This window comes from Physella acuta, unplaced genomic scaffold, assembly GCF_028476545.2.
Source record: "Physella acuta isolate Inbredline_101_S28 unplaced genomic scaffold, ASM2847654v3 ptg001983l, whole genome shotgun sequence".
Lineage (NCBI taxonomy): Eukaryota > Metazoa > Mollusca > Gastropoda > Physidae > Physella > Physella acuta.
The window spans coordinates 107,501-132,500 of NW_026733488.1; the positions used below are offsets into that span (position 1 = coordinate 107,501).

At 33.9% G+C, this 25,000-nt stretch overlaps 4 protein-coding genes across 4 annotated transcripts in view; 3 read left to right on the plus strand and 1 right to left on the minus strand.

Moving 5' to 3' along the window:
- Nucleotides 1-17,535, plus strand: part of LOC131931515 (uncharacterized) — a 51,986-nt gene extending 34,451 nt beyond the window's left edge. Inside the window, exon 2 of the mRNA XM_059288341.1 lies at nucleotides 16,291-17,535. Within this exon, the coding sequence (XP_059144324.1) occupies nucleotides 16,299-17,456 (1,158 nt within the window). The 5' untranslated portion in view covers nucleotides 16,291-16,298 and the 3' untranslated portion in view covers nucleotides 17,457-17,535. The remainder of the gene's footprint in view (nucleotides 1-16,290) is intronic.
- On the plus strand, nucleotides 1,840-5,130 carry LOC131931518 (uncharacterized). The gene is made up of 3 exons (XM_059288345.1): nucleotides 1,840-1,907; nucleotides 3,971-4,039; nucleotides 4,160-5,130. The coding sequence occupies exons 1-3, from the start codon at nucleotides 1,880-1,882 to the stop codon at nucleotides 5,128-5,130; spliced, it is 1,068 nt and encodes a 355-aa protein (XP_059144328.1). The 5' UTR covers nucleotides 1,840-1,879.
- LOC131931519 (uncharacterized) lies at nucleotides 14,909-16,295 on the plus strand. Its single transcript, XM_059288346.1, has 2 exons — nucleotides 14,909-15,590; nucleotides 16,291-16,295. The coding sequence occupies exons 1-2, from the start codon at nucleotides 14,909-14,911 to the stop codon at nucleotides 16,293-16,295; spliced, it is 687 nt and encodes a 228-aa protein (XP_059144329.1).
- Nucleotides 17,536-24,011: 6,476 nt separating the features above from the next.
- Nucleotides 24,012-25,000, minus strand: part of LOC131931520 (GTPase IMAP family member 7-like) — a 1,705-nt gene continuing 716 nt past the window's right edge. Inside the window, exon 2 of the mRNA XM_059288347.1 lies at nucleotides 24,012-25,000. This exon is cut by the window's right edge and continues 116 nt beyond it. Coding sequence (XP_059144330.1) covers nucleotides 24,037-25,000 — 964 coding nt within the window. The 3' untranslated portion in view covers nucleotides 24,012-24,036.

The window sequence follows — 25,000 nt, forward strand, 5'->3', positions numbered from 1 at the left end:
TACACATACACATACACATACACATACACATACACATACACATACACATACACATACACATACACATACACATACACATACACATACACATACACATACACATACACATACACATACACATACACATACACATACACATACACATACACATACACATACACATACACATACACATACACATACACATACACATACACATACACATACACATACACATACACATACACATACACATACACATACACATACACATACACATACACATACACATACACATACACATACACATACACATACACATACACATACACATACACATACACATACACATACACATACACATACACATACACATACACATACACATACACATACACATACACCCAAACCTACACTTACACTTACACTTACTCTTACACCTACTTCTACACATGCACCTGCACCTACGCATACATACACACACCTACACAAACAATAGCACTTACAACTACACCTACAACTATACCTTTTCCTACTTCTATATCTGCTCTTACTCATACCTATACCAACAGCAACATCTACTACAACAACTACAACTACACTTACAACTACACTTACAACTACAACTACAACTACAACTGCAACTGCAACTACAGCAACTAAAACTACAACTTCAACTACAACGAAACCAGCAACTACAACTACACTTCTTATACCTACTGCAATTACTGCTACACCTACTGCCATATCTTAACCTACACCTATATCTTGAGCTGGAGTTTACAAAATGTAATGATTTTTTATCACTTTAGAATTTATAACCAAATGGCATGATTAGAGTTTATATTCAAATTAAAGATGTTACCGAAAATATCCAATCCCTAGATTAAAAATAAATTAGAGGGGCATAGAAAGGTACACATTATAATTTATTGAATAAGTAATTTGGCAGCATGGTTTACGAGATTTTAAAAACAATTTGGCGTCCACTTTCGGGGGAAGGTTCGTTGAAAGTGGACACGTGTGGACGGGTCGAGGGTGGAACCAAAAGTCAAATTTTTATGGACGTCATGAAAGGATGATCTCAAATTGAAAAAGAAATACAACATGAAGGAGTTGTTATTCTAATGTTCACTTTTATGTAGGCTATATAAGTTGTCCTGACAATCTACCTCAAAGAATGGGCGCTGAGAGTTAATAGAACTGCACTTTAACAATAGCCAAAGCACCACCAAACAACCAGAATTTATGAAAGAAATTTAATTTTTATTGGAAAAAAATTAGCCAGATATACTGAGTTTAAGTACCCTAAAATCCGCGTTGAGATGACCCTCTGTTTTTCCTATAAAATACAAAGATTATATAGGGAAATACAACTGGTCAGTTTTGACCCCTTTACAAAGTTTTCGCAGAGTTTTTTGTGACACCCCTAGGTGTTCTCCTACCAACTCACAAAATTTCAAGGGGGGTCGTCGGACGAAAGTTTTTTACGTAATATAGCCAATATAAGGCGCCGGTCAGTCGAGGTCAGTTTTGACCCCCTCTCCGTAGACATTTCGACCAGACGTCACCGTCCCTCGTGTTCTATCGCTCCAAGGCACAATCGTGGCAATTTGACGCGCCTGCGGAGCCGGGAAGTGCCCTATCGGGCACCTGACCACTTTGCTTTATATATATAGATATATAGATATAAAATTATGTATACATATATACATGTATATATACATATACATATATATTTGAATATATACATTTATATATTTATGAAAATGTTAAAGAAAAAAAATATAGTGAGCTTCAATGTACGCACCTGGCTTGTCAAATAAATGAGCCGTATAATAGAGATATACGTCATTTTTCAGTTATCATTGTAGCCATTGGAAGATTGTCGTGAATCAAAATGAGTGCCACACAAAAATACACTAGAGGTAGCTTTCGATATGTTATGTTATGTTATGTTATGTTATGTTATGTTATGTTATGTTATGTTATGTTATGTTATGTTATGTTATGTTATGTTATGTTATGTTATGTTATGTTATGTTATGTTATGTTATGTTATGTTATGTTATGTTATGTTATGTTATGTTATGTTATGTTATGTTATGTTATGTTATGTTATGTTATGTTATGTTATGTTATGTTATGTTATGTTATGTTATGTTATGTTATGTTATGTTATGTTATGTTATGTTATGTTATGTTATGTTATGTTATGTTATGTTATGTTATGTTATGTTATGTTATGTTATGTTATGTTATGTTATGTTATGTTATGACGTTACGTTACGTTACGTTACGTTACGTTACGTTACGTTACGTTACGTTACGTTACGTTACGTTACGTTACGTTACGTTACGTTACGTTACGTTACGTTACGTTACGTTACGTTACGTTACGTTACGTTACGTTACGTTACGTTATGTTACGTTACGTTACGTTACGTTATGTTACGTTATGTTACGTTACGTTACGTTACGTTATGTTATGTTACGTTATTTTATGTTATGTTATGTTATGTTATGTTATGTTATGTTATGTTATGTTATGTTACGTTATGTTATGTTATGTTATGTTATGTTATGTTATGTTATGTTATGTTATGTTATGTTATGTTATGTTATGTTATGTTATGTTATGTTATGTTATGTTATGTTATGTTATGTTATGTTATGTTATGTTATGTTATGTTATGTTATCTTATCTTATCTTATCTTATCTTATCTTATTTTATCTTATCTTATCTTATCTTATCTTATCTTATGTTATCTTATGTTATCTTATGTTATCTTATGTTATCTTATGTTATGTTATATTATGTTATGCCATGCCATGCCATGCCATGCCATGCCATGCCATGCCATGCCATGCCATGCCATGCCATGCCATGCCATGCCATGCCATGCCATGCCATGCCATGCCATGCCATGCCATGCCATGCCATGCCATGCCATGCCATGCCATGCCATGACATGCCATGACATGCTATACCATGCTAAGCTATGCTATGCTATGCTATGCCGTGCTATGCCATGTCATTCTATGCCATGCTATGCCATTCTATGCTATGCCATGCCATGCTTTGCTGGGCTGGGTTGGGTTGGGTAGGGTTGTGTTAGGTTAGGTTAGGTTAGGTTAGATTGGGTTAGGTTAGGTTAGGTTAGTTTAGTTTAGTTTAGGTTAGGTTAGGTTAGGTTAGGTTAGGTTAGGTTAGGTTAGGTTAGGTTAGGTTAGGTTAGGTTAGGTTAGGTTAGGTTACGTTAGGTTAGGTTAGGTTAGGTTAGGTTAGGTTAGGTTAGGTTAGGTTAGGTTAGGTTAGGTTAGGTTAGGTTAGGTTAGGTTAGGTTAGGTTAGGTTAGGTTAGGTTAGGTTAGGTTAGGTTAGGTTAGGTTAGGTTAGGTTAGGTTAGGTTAGGTTAGGTTAGGTTAGGTTAGGTTAGGTTAGGTTAGGTTAGGTTAGGTTAGGTTAGGTTAGGTTAGGTTAGGTTAGGTTAGGTTAGGTTAGGTTAGGTTAGGTTAGGTTAGGTTAGGTTAGGTTAGGTTAGGTTAGAATAGGTTAGGTGTTTTTTGCATGCCTTTTTATATCTAACCCTACCAATTAGGAAAAATACAATAACTAATTAACAACAAACAATTAATTATACTTCCTGAAGAAATTATCACTGATTCACAGGCGGTGGTCTTGAAATGATACAAATTAAATAACGGTGGCCTAGCGAGATTTTAAGAAATTTATCAAAACTGAACAGCGGCTTTATATCTTTACAACATCTTTTCAATTGTTCAAGAAAATGTAGTCATATTTATTTTAACGAGATTAATATTTTCTTATTTTGTTGTTTATTTATATAACTTTCTATACCACGATGCAACTTAAGTGTTAAGAAATACTAATCATAAACGCGCGTACGTGCATATTAATTATGATAAAGATTTTCTCTGTATTTGTGAATTGTCTTGTATACTTTAACTTTGAAAATATTTTATTTAGAAAGATTCGAGCGACTAAAGATTGAGGATACTGTATTAAACTCAAGCGATGTTAGCTCACCTGGAATAGGTATTTAATTTTTTTTGTCACTAAACTGAATTTTTTTACCAGGCTCATTTTGCTTACAAACACCAAATGTATAAATTATCAAATTTTTCTTATGTTATAATTCATCTTTCTTACTCTCAGAAAATAAGAAAGACAAAAATGTTTATAGATCAATGCTTCACACATTGCAACATAGACCAAACGGTCTAAACTCTAGAGCTAAAGTCTACGACAATATCCAATCATTAATCAAGGCCAATAAAGAAACAACTCAAGCTACACTTGAAGCTGAGCAAATAACGAAAAGTATTTTACATATGGAGCACAACATTGTAGCTGCTATAGAAAATCAGACAAAAATGTTGACAGCAACTATTCGAGAATCAATAAAAAATACAGAAGATAATAAGAGCGAAAATGATCGACCGTACGTTGACAAGGTTAACAAACTTGATGTAGTTTTACAAACGCCAAATGAAGCGAAACATGAAAACGTACCAAAACAAAAGAAGATGAAACATCGACAGTTTGTGAGAGAGCAAATAGCCGTATACGAATCATTTTCAACCAATCTTCATTCATTGGAAACTGGATCATCTTATAAAAAAACGAAGTTAATTGATCTTTTTGAAAATCAATGCGTACATGCAGAGAGAAATGCAAATAGTTTTCTCTCTCCTCAGGAGGAAATACCCGATAAGAAAAATACGGTTGTAATGAGACAAGTTAAGGACCTACGGGAAACGCCAGAAAATAAAAATACCATGGCTAATATTGTTAGTAAACATGATAAAGACTTACAGATGCCAAAAAACGAAAAGCATGAAAACTTACCAAAACAAAAGAAGATGAAACATCGACAGTTTGTGAGAGAGCAGATAGCCGTATACGAATCATTTACAGACAATCTGTATTCATCGGATACTCGATCATCTTATAAAACAAAGGCAATTTCAGATAAGAAAAATACGGTTGAAATCACACAGACAAAAGAGAAATGCCATGTTCAACAAATAAACCTGTTCAGAGATTTGTATTTAGGTATCAAACTTCATACGAAGGAAAACTGCTTGAAAAAGCAAATGGAGCAACCGATTCTGATGAAGATCTAATAATACAGCAGCAACAAAAAAATTCCATTTAAATAACGAGAAATATACAAGCCGTGTGTATTAACAAGCAGCATCTTTGTTAAAAAAATATATTACTCAAAGAAAGCCAACTTTTTATTGTAATGGGTTCATCTATTACTTTTAAAAGCTACATTGAAATATAAAATGTTTGCTCATATAATGGCATGTTGTTATCTTTAGTGTTATAAAATATTTAAACAAAGCATCTTTTTTTAATTTTTTAAATTTTATTTTAATTTTGATTAATTAAGTGTTTTTATTGATGTTTGTTTAAAGTGCATTTTTTTATTGTGCCTTTATTTTATTATCCATGTCTGCAACACAATGTCCTCACGTCTGTGTTTATGTGATCTAATGCAAACATTAAAATGGTTCTTGTCATCTTAAATGTTAACCAAAGACAAACAGAAATAACAGAAATATATGGTTTTTAATATACAAGTTTAAATTTAGCAATTAAAAACTATTTTTAATCTTGTAGGGGTTCAATTACATTTTTGCACATTTTATTGACTTGATTCCCATGTAAATACAACTCACATCTATCGGTGTATAGTGTATATGGTTGTATGTTCGAATAGAGGAATGCTTGCATCATTTATTATTTTTCTAGACAGATACATTTTTAAAATCTTTTTCATATCGCCATATTAACTGCACACTTATCTACCTTACCAGTATTATAACATTAGTACTCGAGTTCAGGGTTTCATTCAGACATTTGTTTCTCCGATGGTAGAGGTGGGGCACCTCCAACCTGCTGTTAGGGAGTGAGATGGACACTGGATAAAGAAAATGTTTTCTAAAGAAGTTATATTTTTCCATTATACCAGGGGTCTCCAAACTACGGCCCGCGGGCCGGATGCGGCCCGCGAAGTCCCCTCACCGGGCCCGCGGGAATTCTTTTTGTCCAAGGAAAAATTGTTTGTCGCTGATTGCTGAGGAACTTAGCCCAGAAAAATCAAAGACATGCCTGGAAAAAACTGGCCCCCGAACTGAAATTCGATAGTTAATGCGGCACTCGGACTGAAAAGTTTGGAGACCCCTGGTCTATATCATTGTCTGTATCATTGTCTGTATCCTTGTATGTATCATATTCTTTATATAATTGTCTGTATCATTGTTTGTATCATTGTCTGTATCATAGTCTGCATCATTGTGTGTATAATTGTCTGTATCGTTGTCTGTATCATTCTCTGTATCATTGTCTGTATCATTGTCTGTATCATTGTCTGTATCATTGTCTGTATCATTGTATGTATCATAGTCTGTATCATTGTCTGTATCATTGTCTATATTATTGTCTGTTTCATAGTCTGTATCATTGTATGTATCATTGTCTGTATCATTGTCTATTTCATAGTCTGTATCATTGTCTGTATCATTGTCTATATCATAGTCTGTATTATTTTCTGTATCATTGTCTGTATCATTGTCTGTATCATTGTCTGTATCATTGTCTGTTTCATAGTCTGTATCATTGTCTGTATCATTGTCTATATCATAGTCTGTATCATTGTCTGTATCATTGTCTGTTTCATAGTCTGTATCATTGTCTGTATCATTGTCTATATCATAGTCTGTATCATTGTCTGTATCATTGTCTGTATCATTGTATATATTGTCTGTAAATCAACACAATAACCTAATGTAACAGGTTTCGGTCAAAGCTATTTCTGGTAACAAACCCCTTCATAAATTTTCCAATTCGTGCCCAAGTCACATGGAGCAGATGAAGTATAGGTCATCTGTTCTAAAGACCTCGGCATCTGAAGGGATAGTGTGGTCAGCACTATGCCCAGCCTTCTTTTTATTACCCCAACATGAGTTAGGTAATCCTACCCCAAAGTCGTAGCGACACCCTTCCAGGCGCCCGGGGACAAACTTTCAATTTGGCGCCCCCCTCAAAGTATTTATAATGCAAAAATGCAGCTAAAATTACATTTTAATTTGTTTTTACAACCCATTTAGGCGCACCCTAAGTTCGGCGCCCGGGGACATATGTATCCCCCCTGCCCCCCCCCCCTCTTGGCTACGCCTCTGTCCTACCCATCACAGCAGAGTGGACTCAGTGACGGTCTATAGACTTGAATATGTGTTCGAACTCTAAAATCCCTTTAGTTGGTCTTTAGTAACTGAGAAAATTTAGCGTTATGGATAATCATCTTATGTGCATATTCATCATTCAATTATATTTCTTTTCACAATTTTCGACACAGGTCAATTGAGGAGTAAAATTATTTTGTATGTGATTAAAAAACTAAACAAACTTAATTTAAGCATTTTAACTAACTTTTTTTTTTCAATTGTTGAAAGACTTTACAAAAATGGTTTACCCTACTTTATTATGTTTTTCAAATCTTTAATCCTCTACATTAAGTAATAACATGTTCCTACTAAAGTTACTATGCAAATACTGAATCAGAAATTTAACAAGAAGATTTAAATCACCAAAATTGGCTATTACTCTTATTTTATGTGACAAAAATATTTAATTTTCATTTTATTTGTAAAGGGAGACAATAACACCAAACACTTCGCAAGGCTACATACACATTTACCGGCCTTACCAGTGTTATAATTTTACTCGTCTATAGTGCCTACTTTTTTGTTTACAAGCTTTTACTTTTTTATAATGTCCGTTTGTGTGTTTCCTAGTTGTCTGTGGTAACTCAGTTTTGAGCCATTTTTAATGTTCCGATTTCATAGAAATTTTCCAGATAAGTTTCTTTAAGATCACATCGTAAGAATATGTGTTTCTTTACCTAATTATTGATCTGTTTTGACATTTAGAATTAAATGTGTAGTAATATACATATTTATATGAAGAGAGTGATTATTTCCCCTTGTTCGTGTGTCTTAATATTCTAGGAATCAATATGTCAAATTGTTTTTTACAAGGCTTACAAAACAGATTGTGTTGCTTTCATTGTTTTTGGTTGCATTGTATATATATATATATATATATATATATATATATATATATATATATATATATATATATATATATATATATATATATATATATATATATATATATTTTTTTATTTTTTTTTTTTTTATTTTTTTTATAGAGTGATAAATTGTTTTGTTTTGTCGGCCTACATTGCGTGTTTTTTATCACTTCAGAGTACTACTTTCAATATATTTTGCATCATAGCGAACCAATGACAGACCATGAGACGATCCTGGCTACGCCACTGGTTTGTCCTAAAAACCCACGCGAACCGGGGAGGATAGGTCTGGGGTTCCTTTTTTAACTCCGTAATGGATGACCCCCGCTTTATTAAATGCATTATTTTCTCTAGGGCTCTATTTATTATATCAAGAATTAGAAATTACCCCGCTAACAGTAGCCAAAGTCTTTACTTTAGCTTGATATTTGCCGTCGATCAGAATACTATTTTTTTGCTAAATTGGCTTTGTCTATATGGGACGACTTTTGGCTCTAACGATCGTAATATTTACATTAGTTACAGTCATGGGACATAACCTTGACCTAAAACCTTGGTCCTGAAAATATGACACTCTCATGACAGCCATGCGTCAACACAACTTTGGCTTCGCCCCAAAAACGTGACAAAGTTTCTATCAAAAGAATCAAATGCTTACGCGAAAAAACATTCTTTAGAAATTAAACTCACATAAAATCTATATAGGCTTATCCGTCATTTTAACGCATTCACAACGGAGCGCGACATAAATTACAGGTAGTTAAAATATTGTATCACATCAACCACTCGGAAATTATTTGCTTGAATAGATCGTATTTAAATGTTAGTTTCGTGTCCGTTTATTGCATTCATAGGGGGACAATGACACGAACACATTTGAATTTAATTTGTTGCAGTAACTTACCCCCTCAAAGTTTTATTTGTACGGAGTATCAACACGTTTGTCTGAAAGACACGAACTATTAATGCGATCGTCTTCATTGATACCGCGCATTCTAAAAGCATTCGAACAAAACTGGTTCATTTTTTTTATTTTTTTTTTTTGGCTTACTGGAGTTTGAATACGTTCAATAGTTTTATTTTATTTCTAAAAGGAATCCCATTGAACAAATTATAATTCAACTTATTTATCTGAAATAAATAAGTATCGTTAACATTGATCTATTCTCTTTATTTTGGTCCAATCGAATTTTAATCTCTAACAAAAGAAATGGAAATTTCCTTACAATTCTATGTCAAAAGTGGACGGGTTTTAAAAGCTTAAAACTACGTTTCATAACAGCCACCAGGTGTGCCCTCTATCGAAAAGTCACGTCTAAAATGACCTTGTCAAAATGCATCGGACATTGAGGTTACAGTGTCTAGTTTTTTTATATAATTTATATATGATTAATACAGAATATCCAATATGAAATGGACCCACCTAAATACCATGATCAAATCGCACCATTCAAGATATATTGTTTAAAATTATAAATATAATTTATAATTGTTACTTAATTTCATGAAACATGAAAAAGTAATGATAATTTTAAACCATAATGTGCGGTGAGTCTCCGTATACATTTTAGTATATTCTTATATGTAATTGTTCAAATGGTACATCCAGAGATATCAGCTAATAAATATAGAAGTTAGTTACGAGAAAACAAAAAAAGACGAAGAACGTACTCCTTGGTGAGAATATGTTGCTATATTATCTGGTTACGAAGTTGTTGCTTTGAGAAAAGTATTATTTCAATTTACAGAAAATCGCTAAAAGTTAATACAAATCTACGTACAGGAGCTAATACTCATGCATCGAATTTTCAAGAGGAAATTCAAGGAGATAGATATGGTTATGGCGTGCGGCGTCAAAACGGCTAATGACAAACGGCCCCGTCAAAACGACTCCGACAAATAGGCCCCGACATAAGAGCCCCGTCAAATTTACCCCGTCAAAATGGCCAGCGACATATGGACCCCGTCACAAAGGCTCCCGATAAATAGGCTCCCGTCATTCAGGCTCCCGACAAATAGGCTCCCGTTATAAAGGCTCCCGACAAAAGCGTTCCAGTAAATAAGGCTCCTGACAAATAGGCTCCCGTCATTTTGGCTCCCGACGTATAGGCTCATTTATTTTTTTTCCACAAAACGGCCCCCGTCATTACGACTCCCGACAAATAGGCTCCCGCCTTTTAGTTTCTCCACAAAACGGCCCCGTCATTGCGACTCCCGACAAATAGGCAAGCGTCATTTTGGCTCACGACAAAAAGGCTCATGTCAATTTGGCTCCAGACAAAAGGACCACTGAAAATACCGTTTCAGTAGAGACTAAGTCTGCCGGCAAAACGGTCTCATTGAATATGAAACCTGCCAGTGGGACCCCTTCATCAATATTCTTTAGAGTTAGCTTATCCAACACTCTTAAGTAATACAACGTTTGCATCTCTTGTTCGGCAGGCCTTATTTTTATAATTGTTTATCATTGTTACTTTTATGCCAATAGTGGTCAAGCCATTCATTTGTCTGGAGCCAATATGTCGGGAGTCATTTTGTCGGTAGCCAATATATCGGGGGCACCGGTTATGGTTATGGTTATGGTTATGGTTATGGTTATGGTTATGGTTATGGTTATGGTTACGGTTACGGTTATGGTTATGGTTATGGTTATGGTTATGGTTATGTTATGGTTATGGTTATGGTTATGGTTATGGTTATGGTTATGGTTACGGTTACGGTTATGGTTATGGTTACGGTTACGGTTACGGTTATGGTTACGGTTACGGTTACGGTTATGGTTACGGTTACGGTTACGGTTACGGTTACGGTTACGGTTACGGTTACGGTTACGGTTACGGTTACGGTTACGGTTACGGTTACGGTTACGGTTACGGTTACGGTTACGGTTACGGTTACGGTTACGGTTACGGTTACGGTTACGGTTACGGTTACGGTTACGGTTACGGTTACGGTTACGGTTACGGTTACGGTTACGGTTACGGTTACGGTTACGGTTACGGTTACGGTTACGGTTACGGTTACGGTTACGGTTACGGTTACGGTTACGGTTACGGTTACGGTTACGGTTACGGTTACGGTTACGGTTACGGTTACGGTTACGGTTACGGTTACGGTTACGGTTACGGTTACGGTTACGGTTATGGTTATGGTTATGGTTATGGTTATGGATATGGTTATGGTTATGGTTATGGTTATGGTTATGGTTATGGTTATGGTTATGGTAATGGTAATGGTTATGGTTATGGTTATGGTTATGGTTATGGTTATGGTTATGGTTATGGTTACGGTTATGGTTACGGTTACGGTTACGGTTACGGTTACGGTTACGGTTACGGTTACGGTTACGGTTACGGTTACGGTTACGGTTACGGTTACGGTTACGGTTACGGTTACGGTTACGGTTACGGTTACGGTTACGGTTACGGTTACGGTTACGGTTACGGTTACGGTTACGGTTACGGTTACGGTTACGGTTACGGTTACGGTTACGGTTACGGTTACGGTTACGGTTACGGTTATGGTTACGGTTATGGTTATGGTTATGGTTATGGTTATGGTTATGGTTATGGTTATGGTTATGGTTATGGTTATGGTTATGGTTATGGTTATGGTTATGGTTATGGTTATGGTTATGGTTATGGTTATGGTATTTATATTTTGTGATCGCCTAGGGGTGTCAGAAAAAACTCCCCATGTCCGGAAAAAATCTGGAAATGGGTCAAAACTGACCAGTCGCATTTCCCTATATAATCTTTGTATTTTATGAGAAAAACAGAGAGCCATGGCTTGACCTTTAGGGAAAACTGTCGGTTTGACTCAAAGCCCTCGACGAGGGCTAAAAAGTGACAGTGAGTGAAATTCTCATTTTATAAGATATCTATAAATAAATTTACGAACGATCTCCCTAATATTTTGTGATGTCTTAGACCGTCCCGGGGGATAAAAAAAACATTATTCCCGTCGAAATAAACATTTAGCGTAGTTACATTTGGCCAGATAATGTATTTTCTTAAAAACAATTGTTTGTAAAAAAAAAAAAAGTAAAGAAAAACATTCTTTATTCGTTCAATTTTCAAGGGAGGTAACTTTTTTTTAAATAATTATTTTTCAAACAATTATACACTATTTTAAATATAAACAGAAAATGACGAAGTATGGCATTTGTTACAGTTAAAATTTAAGTTGTTAATTAAGGTACGTATCCTAATTAAATTAGTTAATTAATGTTAAAAGTCAATGTAATATAAATTATTAGATATACTGTTCATGGAACTTCTGTAGTTCTAATTCCATTTTAGTCATACATTTCGAACTTTCCAATATTTGTTCTGAAAATGGACTTTAAACAACACAGAACAACAACAACATTTTCTCTAAAATTAGCATTACTGTTTAAATTTAAACACTCCACACCTCAGCCGTCATTAAATAATTAAGTATTCAAATTCTCAAATGTTTTTGAAAACATAAGCGAAGCTAGGCAGTATGCCTAGTATATAAATAGCATTCCTGCAAAACGGATATGTCTCTCTTTGAATCGCGTCAGCCTTCCACAATTCAAGCAGAGTCTACTACAGCATATCATTGCAAAGTGAAGGTTAGAGCTGGTAGTTTTTACTGTAAGTGATTTGCATTTTACATTGTGGTTATAATTTTTCTGTGTGCAGCTTTAAATGTATTAATCATATCTAAAGCTTTTAACATTTTTTATTATAGGTAACAAAACTTGTTTTAACCAATCGACTACATTAAATACTTAATGATTAACATACATACACCTACACCTACACCTACACCTACACCTACACCTACACCTACACCTACACCTACACCTACACCTACACCTACACCTACACCTACACCTACACCTACACCTACACCTACACCTACACCTACACCTACACCTACACCTACACCTACACCTACACCTACACCTACACCTACACCTACACCTACACCTACACCTACACCTACACCTACACCTACACCTACACCTACACCTACACCTACACCTACACCTACACCTACACCTACACCTACACCTACACCTACACCTACACCTACACCTACACCTACACCTACACCTACACCTACACCTACACCTGCACCTGCACCTGCACCTGCACCTGCACCTGCACCTACACCTACACCTACACCTACACCTACACCTACACCTACACCTACACCTACACCTACACCTACACCTACACCTACACCTACACCTACACCTACACCTACACCTACACCTACACCTACACCTACACCTACACCTACACCTACACCTACACCTACACCTACACCTACACCTACACCTACACCTACACCTACACCTACACCTACACCTACACCTACACCTACACCTACACCTACACCTACACCTAAACCCAAACCTACACTTACACTTACACTTACACTTACTCTTACACCTACATCTACACATGTACCTGCACCTACGCATACATACACACACATACACAAACACGAGCACTTACAACTACAGCTACAACTATACCTATTCCTACTTCTACATCTGCTCATACCTATACCAACAGCAACATCTACTACAACAACTACAACTACACTTACAACTACACTTACAACTACAACTACAACTGCAACTACATCGACTAAAACTACAACTTCAACTTCAACGAAACCTGCAACTACAACTACACTTCTTATACCTACTGCAATTACTTCTACACCTACTGCAATATCTTAACCTACCTATATCTTGAGCTGGAGTTTACAAAATGTATTGATTTTTTATCACTTTAGAAACTATACCTAAATGGTATGATTAGAGTTTATATTCAAATTAGAGCTTGTAAAGATGTTACCAAAAATATTAAATCCCTATATTAAATTACCATTTAATTACATAGAATGGTACACATTATAATTAATTTTTGAATTAGTAATTTGACAGCATGGTTTGCGAAATTTTTTGAAAATTTGGCGTCCACATACGGGGGGAGGTTCGTCGAAAGTGGACGCTTGTAGACGGGTCGGAGGGTGGAACCAAAATTCAAATTTTTATCGACGTCATAAAAGGATGACCTCAAATTGAAAAAGAAATACAACATGAAGTAGTTGTTATTCTAATGTTCACTTTTATGTAGGCTATATAAGTTGTCCTGACAATCTACCTCAATGAATGGGCGCTGAGAGTCAATATAACTGCCCTCTAACAATAGCCAAAGCACCACCAAACAAGAATTTATGAAAGAAAGAAATTTTTATTGGAAATAGAATTTAATTCGCAATGCGTAAAAAGATTCAGGCGTATATTCTTAAGATTAATTGTCACAATGATGTCCCGCACATAAAAAATATTATCTCAGCATAGGAGAAGATGCAATGTGAGAGAAATAAACACAGTATTACATGACTGAAATTAGTGTGAAATTTTAAACTTTTAGCTAATATGTGAATGTATATTATAAAGTGAATATTGCCAGAAAAATATGACACGTTTGGAAATGTCATAAAAATTGCATAATTTTAGTTTGGTCAACATTTTAAAGTAGTTGGAATACAACACATTTTAAACTGTGGGTGGAGTGTCGAAGAGATATTGTTTTAAGCGCAAACTATATCTTTCATTTATTTTAAAACCTACCCTGTGATTATTTAAGGGTATGGTGTGTAAAGAATATTATTAGCTCATGGTCTCATCATACCTGATTAAAATGTATTTTAAAACGAAAACTTAACTTGCCAAAATTTTGTATCTTAAAGATGAAACTTTTTTTTTCTTCTTCTCTGTAAATATGTGTTGAAATCCATTTCAGCTTCAAATGGAAGTTCATTCTGATTTAGACCTTATAATTATAGGTAAAACTGGGAATGGAAAAAGTGCTACTGGAAATTCAATTCTGAGAGAACTAGATGTATTTAAAAGCGCGTACAACACGACTTCAATTACTGACTTTCCACAAACAGGTATTATAAAGGTGGTTGATTGTCCAGGTGTGTTAGATACGGATATTGATGAAACTGGTGCAGACGAACTTGTTAAAGAAGCTTTACAGTACGCTCTTTTAGCCAATCCATCAGGCTATGACGCTTTTCTCATTGTAGTCAAGTTCTCTCAACGTTTTACCAAGGAAGAACAAGATTCTATTAAAATTCTCAAAAGGATTTTGGGAAAAGATGTCATCAAAACCCACGGTATTGTCGTAATTTGCAACGGTGATACTTTTGAACATTTTTCAAAAACACAAGGGTTAACTATTGAAGAATTTTGTACACAACAAAAAGGATATTTTAAAAAACTTTTAAAAGAATGCAAAAACAGAGTAATTGTGTTCGATAATATAACAGAAGATGAAACTATTAAAAACAAGCAATTAGAAATCTTAATCAAAGCTGTTGACACTCTTAAAGCTAATACTAGCAAGTACACAACACAACACTTTCAAAAAGCAAACGATTTGACAGAAGCTATCTCACGTGAAAAGAAATTATTTACTTATCAAAGTTGGCTTTTGCAAAAACTACACGATGTTAAAAACTACGATACAGCGGAAAAAAAATTAACATCGTTAGATCAAATACAAAAGTATGTACAAATGCTATCATTTGAACTTCACAAAATCAGCGATACTTCAGTTCTAATGAAAGAATTTAAGGAAAATATTGAAGCCACAAACGCATATATTATAAACACCATTATCGAGTTATCACACGATTTACAACAACATAGTGCTACTGAATCTGACCTATCGCTCGAAAATCAGCACTTGCAAATAAACTGTAAAACAGAAGTGGCAAACGATCAGAAGCTGCTTAAAATAGAAGAGAAATTTCGAAAATTAGAATGCGAATTAGACATTGGCTTTTTTAAAAAGTGTTTAATATTTATTAAAAAGTTTGGTAGTAATTTGTTTGATTTAAACACATTTTATCCCACGTTGTAAATAATGTATATAGTTAGTTGTATATATTTTAATTATTTAAAAAGGCAATTTCATTTTTATTGTTTTATAATCTTCTAACAAAACTATTTTCATTATTTTAATTTAACATCAATTTTATTTTGCATCATAGTATTAGTTTAAAAAACTTACAACGCTTTATAAACTGTTTTATTTACAAACTACACGTTCTTGTATTATATGAAAGTGCATATTAATTGTGGGTATGCAGAGTAGAAATAAAAAAACAATCTCCTTTTCAGGTTAAAACATGGCTGAAGATTCTATTACTTCTTCGTGTAATGATTTAGATCTCATTCTTATTGGTAAATCTGGGAATGGAAAAAGTTCAACGGGTAACTCAATTCTAAGACGAGAAAATGTTTTTGAACCCAGTTTCAACATGGATTCTGGCACAAAAATACCACAGTATGAATGGAGTGAATTTGAGGGCAGAGTTGTGCAGGTCGTTGATTCACCTGGTGTTTTAGATACGTTTGAAGATGAAGCAGGGGGAATAACTCTGGTACATGACGCTTTACAGAACGCCATGTTGGCTAACCCAAAAGGTTATCACGCATTTCTTGTTGTACTGAAGTTTGGAAATCGTTTCACAGTAGGGGAACAGCAAACGGTTCAAATTCTGAAAGGAATTTTAGGCGAGAACTTCCTTAAAGACTACGGTATAATTGTAATGACGAACGGGGAGACATATGAACAAAATTGTCGAAAAGATAAAACACTGAGCCTCGAAACATTTTGTGCTGATCAGAAAGGCCCCTTTAAAAGTATCCTAGAGGAATGTAATAACAGGATCGTTATCTTTAGTAACCTAACGCAAGATGAGAATGTGAAGAACAGACAAGTTCAACAGCTGATTGCAATGGTTGACAAACTGGGAAACGATGGTCGCAGATACACAAATGAACACTTTAAAAGAGCTGATAAATTTTACCAGCATCTTCTAGTTTCAACATTGATACCACTGTTAACCAAACAAATTCTAAAAGAACAAAGTTTGATAATGCAAGCAATAAAAGCTATTGAAACTTTGCCAGAGCAAAGTGAAAAGATTGATTCATTGGAAAACATTATGCCAAGACTTGAAAAATTAATAAATAGCTTGAAAGAGAAAGATAAGGGAACTGGTAAACTGGTCGATTTTATAACAAATGCAAACGACACCAAAGATTTGGTAAATGCTTTTTTACAACTGTATAAAAGCAAAGGTAGCAAGCAGGCAACGACAGAAGTCTTAAATAGTTTGAATCATCAAGCAACTCAAATAGAATGTACAAGACAAAATCTGCATCAGAAAATGAAGAAATCATTTTTTGAAAAATGTAGAGACTTCCTAAAACAATTTGGTCCTTTTATTTTTGGCTCTGCTGAAATTTTAGCCAATGTTCTTTTAGCTTTATTTAATTGATTGCATCAACAACATACCTATTTAAATCATTGTATTTTTTGTAATCTAGTGAGCAAAAGGTTTGATTTTTTATTTTCAAATAATAACATAAAATTTTGTTTTTGTGTAGACATATATCAAAAAAGTGTATTTATTTTTAATATTATTCAAACTAAATATTACTAAAGCAATATTCTCTGTTTTCTTTTTTTATGTAGGTAATAATTTATTTTATTAGAATTACCTGACCTGAAAATGGCTAACTGTGTTTGATTCTTGGTGGGTTTTTTTTTTATATTAATATGAAAAAAACGTCTTAAATTTAAACTAAAAATTAGTTTACTCAATATTTTACATGTTAGAATTATTGTTGCAAGTTGTAATTATTATTGATACAGATAAAACATTTGTCGCTCACAACTGTTTCTTTTGGCTAATTTTTAATTTGTGGAGGTTGATTAAGTTAAAGTTAAAAATTAATTTAAATATGTATGTCTGCAACGGCAGAGAAAAGTATTTTGTTTCAGAGGCTAGTGTTTAAGAAAACCTCCTGATATTTAAATTAAAACATTTTTGGAAACAAAGCATAGTTAGCAAATGAATGAGGAACACGATTTGTATTCGAATTATATGTATAGATGTGTGTTTTGATTGTTGTATTTTTTAAAACCGTAGAAACTACTGGAAAAGCAAGTTGCTACAATGATTTCAAAATTTCTTGGTTACTAAAATAAATTGATAATATATTTCACTGTGAAAATGTGGCACAATTAAAAAGAAATTAAATTAATTTTGTTTGAAAAAAAAATAGTTTACAATAAATGAGAAAACAACTAATAAGGAATAAATATTTTTGCCAGACACCTATTATATTTTGCCTTTTTCTTTTACGTCCTCTTAAATTTTCACACATCGTCAAAAAAGTCCGAATCCATCACTCAATCAAAACACGTCTTTGAGATTACACTTGTCAGCTACCCTTCTCATTTGAAATGCCTTTTATCTGCCTAAGAGAGAGAGAGAGAGAGAGAGAGAGAGAGAGAGAGAGGTGTGCCTGTTTGTATGTATGTGTGTTTGTAAGCGGTTGACAGATCAAACGACAGATTGTGTCATGCGCTTAGATGACATAAATCAACAGGATTGTTTCTTTAACACGTAAAAAAATCATATGACGTGTTATAAACATCAGTGTGACTGATGCAATTTGTTAGATTTACCAATGGTGTATTATCAGATGCCCGATCTCAATTTCTGATTGAATATTCTAAAAATAGATGCTAATTGCATCATTTGCAATGTGATGAAACAGTACAGAAAGATTTCCCCGCGTTACAATGTTATTTTTAGAAGTGTGACTTTTATTTTTAGATTTGAGCTGCCCTCCGAACTTAATTTTTTACGGAAATATGTTCATTATTCCGAGAACTGTAGGCTTTGGAATTGCTTGGATATTTTTATGGCCAAAATTAAACCCTGTTAATAGTCTAACCTTGGTTAATTTATCTGATTATTCAAAAAAATTATTACAGGCCCTCAGCGGCCTATGAGAGCCTTTGGGGGCATGATTCAATTTTGTGAGCAACTGTAACGCCCCATCTTATCCATTGTCTATCGCACTATTTAGAACGAACGTAGGCGCCATTGTGCTCTAGTGAAAGCCCAGGGCACCTAATCAAACCCTACAGAGACGCCTGTGGACGCGCCTGGTTCGATATAGTCATCGATTATCGTTGCCCACCGTGTCTTTAGTGTATGGCCTTTTTTAAAAATTGAACCAGGCGCTCGCATGGGAGCCCGGGGCGCTTCGGGTCGTGCAATCTACGGGGCGCCGCCGGTTGCGCCTGTTGAAGTTTTAACGCATCTCTTACCCGCTATGCAGGAAGCACGACTAACGGATGCCAAGTGCTAACATAGCCGCTCTGAAACTCTGGGCGCCGAATTGTATATTATTTAATAGTGATTTAATAATGATACTGTCTTAACCCTCTACTGAACATCATGTTTCGTACCTTGTCCCCGGCAACTGGGTGGATTTGGATTACACCTATTGTTTACTTCATAGTAAATGGCTTCAGTTTTAATTATTGGAGTTGGTAGCAACATCGACACAGATGAAGGAATTCAGAACAAGGTGGCCAGGAGAAATCACATTAATTAGTATAAAATTTACCATTACTAACAATAGGCCCTACTTAATTGTTTAATGTTGTTGGAAATTAAGCCTTGTAGGTATTTATGTTTATTAATTTGTAAAGAAACAAAAAAAGGATTCCCAAACAAAATTTTATTTTTCAGAAATAAAGAAAATGATACAAATCAATAAAGAACAGTTTTCAAAAGAATTTGTATAAAAGTAATTATTATAAAATAGGAATATAGTGTTGCATAGATAAAAATAAAATACTTGACACAAACAATACGAGGAGTATTTTTTGGACAACCTGAATCTTTGCGATACCATGTTATAATATATTTTTTTTAAAAATGAGCTTACAATTGTTTTGAGTATTAACTGAGCAGCATACTATCTGCTCCTATTGTCATCACCAGAAATCCAGTATGTTGGCAAGGTTTAGTCTCTAAGTTCCCTACAACCTCTTTCCTCTCGAGTGCGGAAAACACTGAAATCATTAATCATTATTTCATTATGCCTAATAGTTTAAAGGCAGTATTAAAGTAGTACTAAATAGTACGAGTCTAAGTTACTTTAGGTCTAATTAATATTATTATTATTTTGTATGCTTACATGCTTTAAGTTTAATGCACAATATTGGTATATAATATATAGTCTATAGTATAGGCCTATAGGCAGGCTATAGATTATGTATACTAATATATAGGCCTATAACCCTCAATATAAGAGCAGCTTGAATAATGCTCATTACCATGCATTCACTATAAACTATAAAGATAAACAAATATTTCAATTCAATTTAATTCTAACTAGATCTAGTAATAGTAAATAGGCCTTTTTCTTGTGGTAACAAATTTAAAGTATAGGGCAGTGATAGTATAGGCCTATACTAGATTCCATATTTAAGTATGTGGGCTTTTCATTCCAATGCACCACAATAGATACCACACATGTCTGGTTTTTTGTGATAATAATTGACAGTAGGGAGAAGAGAGAAAAGATAAAAATCATCAAATAAACATGACGTCATTGATGGTTGACATTTGAAACACACGGTTACTGAAGAATAACGGGTAGTCTAGTAGTTGTTTCAAGTATTTAAAAATTGATTTTAAAAATGTAGAAATCCCTATTGCACTTGAGTGTCATCCACATCAGTGTTTTCCAAGAGTATTCGGGAAAGTATAGGGTGGATCACCCCTGCTTGTTTTTAACGTAATTCTCAGATAGTCTAATACGCAATAAAACATATTTAAAGTCGAATTTTAAATAGCATTTGATTTTACAACGTACAAATGAAACACTGATCTTTGCATTAAAAGCAATGAGCCAACCTTGCACGTCGTAATTGCTTCTGTTTTGTTGGTTCCAGAGGCTCCGTGGATACGGAGGCTGGGAACGGCTATTTTACGTTGAACAGGCCCTATGTATACATCTTCAAAGTAGTCAATCAGTCAATTCAAGTCATATAAACCTCTTTTCAAAATTCTAAAAATATATACACAAATGACATATGCACATAGGCCCTATACAAAAATGACAAAACCATCCGTTTGACTTTGCTGTTTTACCCTCGGCTTGAATTTTTTTTAAACACACAATTTGCCCAAAAGTCGAAATAACCAGAAAAGTCAGCAGCTAAAAATACATGGTGCAATATTTTGTCCTGAGATATATTGTGTTTGTGTTTCACGTCTTTGTCCTGAGTTATGTTAATAAATTCAACAATTCTGTTGGTGCATTCTTCTAAAAATGTGCTTGAAAGGAATTGTTCATCGTCGCAGAATTTCTCTAGACTCAGTCCATCTTCTTGACAATGGTGCTCAAAAGTGTCGCCGTTTGACATAACAATTTTGCCGTAGTCCTTTAAAAAACTGTTCTCCTAATAATCCTTTCAATGTCTAGACAGTCTTCTGTTCTTCTGGTGTATAGCGCGTTGAAATTATATTATTAATAAAAAAAAAACGCGTGGTAGTCTTTTTTATTAGCCAACATGGCGTTTTGTAAAGCAGATTCTACAAGAGTTGTCGCTTCTCTTTCATTAGCATAAGTATCAATAAACCAGGGGAGTCAACCACTTGTATTACTCTGTCTTCAAATTCTGCCCATTCATACTTAGGTGCTTTAATAAATTGGTCTCCTTAAAATTGAGTTTCTGTTGAACTTTCATCACTTACTATTTTATGAGCCGTCAGAAAAGCAGGACTTTATTAATGGATGTTCTTTAAATTAGAAGTTTCTATTACGTGTGAGCTGGCCACATACAGATGTACATGTGAATAGCGTGAGTCTTTCTTGTATGCAATACTACACCATTTATGCCATCGCTTTAAAAAAAATTCGGTTATGTGCTTAATATTTGTTTAAATATTCGAGTGGTGGCGCCCCACGGAAATGTATAATTTAGCGCCATTGGCTATCTTAACAACTGATGTCTGCTTATTGGGTGTCCTACACCGAGGGATAGTTCTACTTCGGTAGGGGCCTCTACCTCCACCGACAGCCGTGTCATCGGGAGTTACCCTGGCTCCCATATAAGCAATATTGCCCCTACATTTGCTTAAAAAGGCACCCTACACTTGGAATATGTCGAACTACTATATTAGATGACTAAATCTAACCATTGGTTGCACTAATCACCCGGGCAGTAAAATAACAGGTAGCTCCCAAGAGTTCCGCGATGGTCCAGACACTTTCGCAGTGGGGTGTTCTCCTTTACAATTGCGGAGGTTAATCAGTGTAAACTGTCTCGTTGGTAATGTGGATAAACTAGGGACCCAATAACTAAGATCCGAAAAGTAAAGTGACAAAAATATTTACATTAATTTAAATATGTTTTGGAAAATAAGGTTACACGTCTAAAAATACACAACTGATAAAGTGTTGGTGAAAAACAGGTCTCAATAAAATTGTAATCAATTTGTAAAAATCTAATTAAGCTTCTGCTTAAATCAAATTTGATGTCAAATTGCACTGTCATCAGTTCTTAATCCACTTGCTAATTTTCAAAGAAATTGGATGGTTAGAAATGGTAGAGATTTCACTCGCCAGTTTCGATAGATGACGAAGCACGATAGAAAAAAAGCACGACAGAGGGAGCAATTTTAAAAAAAATAGCTTGTAAAAAAAATTCATAAAAAGCGTTTTAATTACATGCTTTTATATAAGTATGCACTGAATAGAAGAAAATAAATTAGTTTCATCAAATATAATAATTAACTACTATTTTAATTACTAAAAAGAAAATAGTGGGTTGCTATATAATGTATTTAATACTTTTACTAGAATTTAAAAGGCGTCCCACACTTGTATTTTTAGTTACTTAAAATAATGCATTCATTTGTATATAAGGTTTTTATTAAAACGTTCTTAATACTATTTGTTACACGCCATTTAATTTAATTGGCGAAATTAAAGCTTATAAAAAAAGACTTTTTTTTTGCTGTATCCATAAATGAAGTCCCTAGGGTACTTAAGGGAAAATATTTGAATGTACCAGGGACGGTTCTGAAAATATGGTTGTCATGGCCATCTCGGAAAAAACTACCATTTTGTGGAGTTCTAAATTTTGATAAAGTAACATATAAACCGCCCATATAATCATTCATCATTCTTGCACTAACACTAATAGAGTCAGCTGGCTAAATTTTGTAACGGAAAATCGCTAGAAATATTTTTTTCAAAGTTTCAATTTTGTTGAAAAACCATTAAATTTACCATTAATTTCAATAAAATTTCACCATACCAAATTTTGAAAATTAAATAAAAATACTTCTATAGTGTTTTTCTGTTACAAAAACTAGCTAGCTGACTCTATTCATGTTAGTAGAAGAGGAATCAATGATTATATAGCCGATATATATGTTAGTTTATGATATTTTAGAACTTCACGTAATTCTGTTCATTTCTAGATGGCCGCTGTTGCAATAGCAACCATATTTTCAAAAGAGTTCCTGATGCTTGAAAATATTTTCCACAAATTAATCAATAAAACGTTTCAATTAAGAAGTTGTTTTTTCTGGAGCCTACCCCCCTTAATATATATTCTTTAAAAGTGTCAATATTTCAAAAAGTATTTAACAAAAAGAAAAACAGCAGGTAATTACTTAACTAGGTGCTAACGAGCAAAACAAGGTAATAAAAGTTGCATTTTATGATAATACAGTAAAACGACAAATGTCTGTTTAAATTACATATTAATACATATTCTTTTACAAAGTAGAACAAAATATGAAATATTAAGAATACCAGGAGGGCATATTGATTGCAGTCTTTTAAAATACACACAGAAAGATTACAATCTAACATTTTAATATATTAATCAAAGTTACAATTTTTTTTAAATCAGATATACAACAGCAAAATAGAAATATGCATTTCCCAATGAATAAACGACTTGATCCGCATTAATGTTTAATTTTTTAGTTTTAATACAGGTTCTAATTTTATACTGACTAATATATTGTATTACTTACGAAAAGCAGGCAAGTTAAAAAATGAAATTTCTTTGCTATGAAATAAAGATTCCAAAGTACAAAAGTACAATTCGTCGTATTTCTGTTTAATATTTTGAAAATCTAATAACAGGGGTTTTATTTTGGTATGTTGAGAATTTAAATTTGTAGCATTTTCTGTTTCTTTGATCATCTCTTCTACGCATAAACGCGACTGCTTAAGATTAGTAACCAAAATATTTGCTGATTCTCCATCATCAGCAGATTTTGATAAACTAGACTCAAAGTCGATAATTTCATTCAAAAGTATTTTTAAAGACATAATGTCCTTAGTGCTACTCATATGCCCAGTTTTAGAAATTTTATCTAAAATACAACTCTGTGTGTTCATGTCATCCTTGGTTGTATTTAACACTTTTGTGTATACCATCTGTTTGTAGAGTATTTGTACCTTTTTAAAATGCTCATTAGTGTACCTTTTGCCATTAGTGTCTAATTTGACAACCATGTCAACCAAATTCTGTCTCTGTTCGTGTTTTGTTTTATCATCAGGATTCAGATTATTAAAAATAACAACTCTGCCATGACATTCATTCAGTAACTCTTTAAAAGCACCTTTTTGACTATCACAAAATTCTTTGATGCTTTGTCCGCTTCTTTCTATTTCTCTTCTGAAGGTGTCTCCATTAGTTAAAGCTATTATCCCATATATATTTAAAAAATCACTACCCAGTATATTTTTTAGAATAGTTATAGACTTTTCATCCTCTTTTGAGAACCGACTCCCAAGCTTTACGACAACGACAAATGCGTGATAGCCTTTAGGATTAGCCAATAAGACATTTTGTAAAGCTGTCTTAACCAAAATGTCCCCGTCTTCTTCATTTAACTCTGTATCAAAAACACCTGGGCAATCAACAACTTGTATTCTGTAATTTAAGAAGTCGCAAGCATCATATTTGGGGTACTTTGTCACT

Excerpts from the sequence above, each read along its gene's own strand:
- LOC131931518 (XM_059288345.1), top strand. The coding sequence starts at position 1,880 with ATGAGTGCCACACAAAAATACACTAGAG. Across the intron at positions 1,908-3,970 it reads CACACAAAAATACACTAGAG|AAAGATTCGAGCGACTAAAG; the intron begins GTAGCTTTCGAT and ends TATTTTATTTAG. Across the intron at positions 4,040-4,159 it reads TGTTAGCTCACCTGGAATAG|AAAATAAGAAAGACAAAAAT; the intron begins GTATTTAATTTT and ends TCTTACTCTCAG.
- LOC131931519 (XM_059288346.1), top strand. The coding sequence starts at position 14,909 with ATGGAAGTTCATTCTGATTTAGACCTTATAATTATAGGTAAAACTGGG.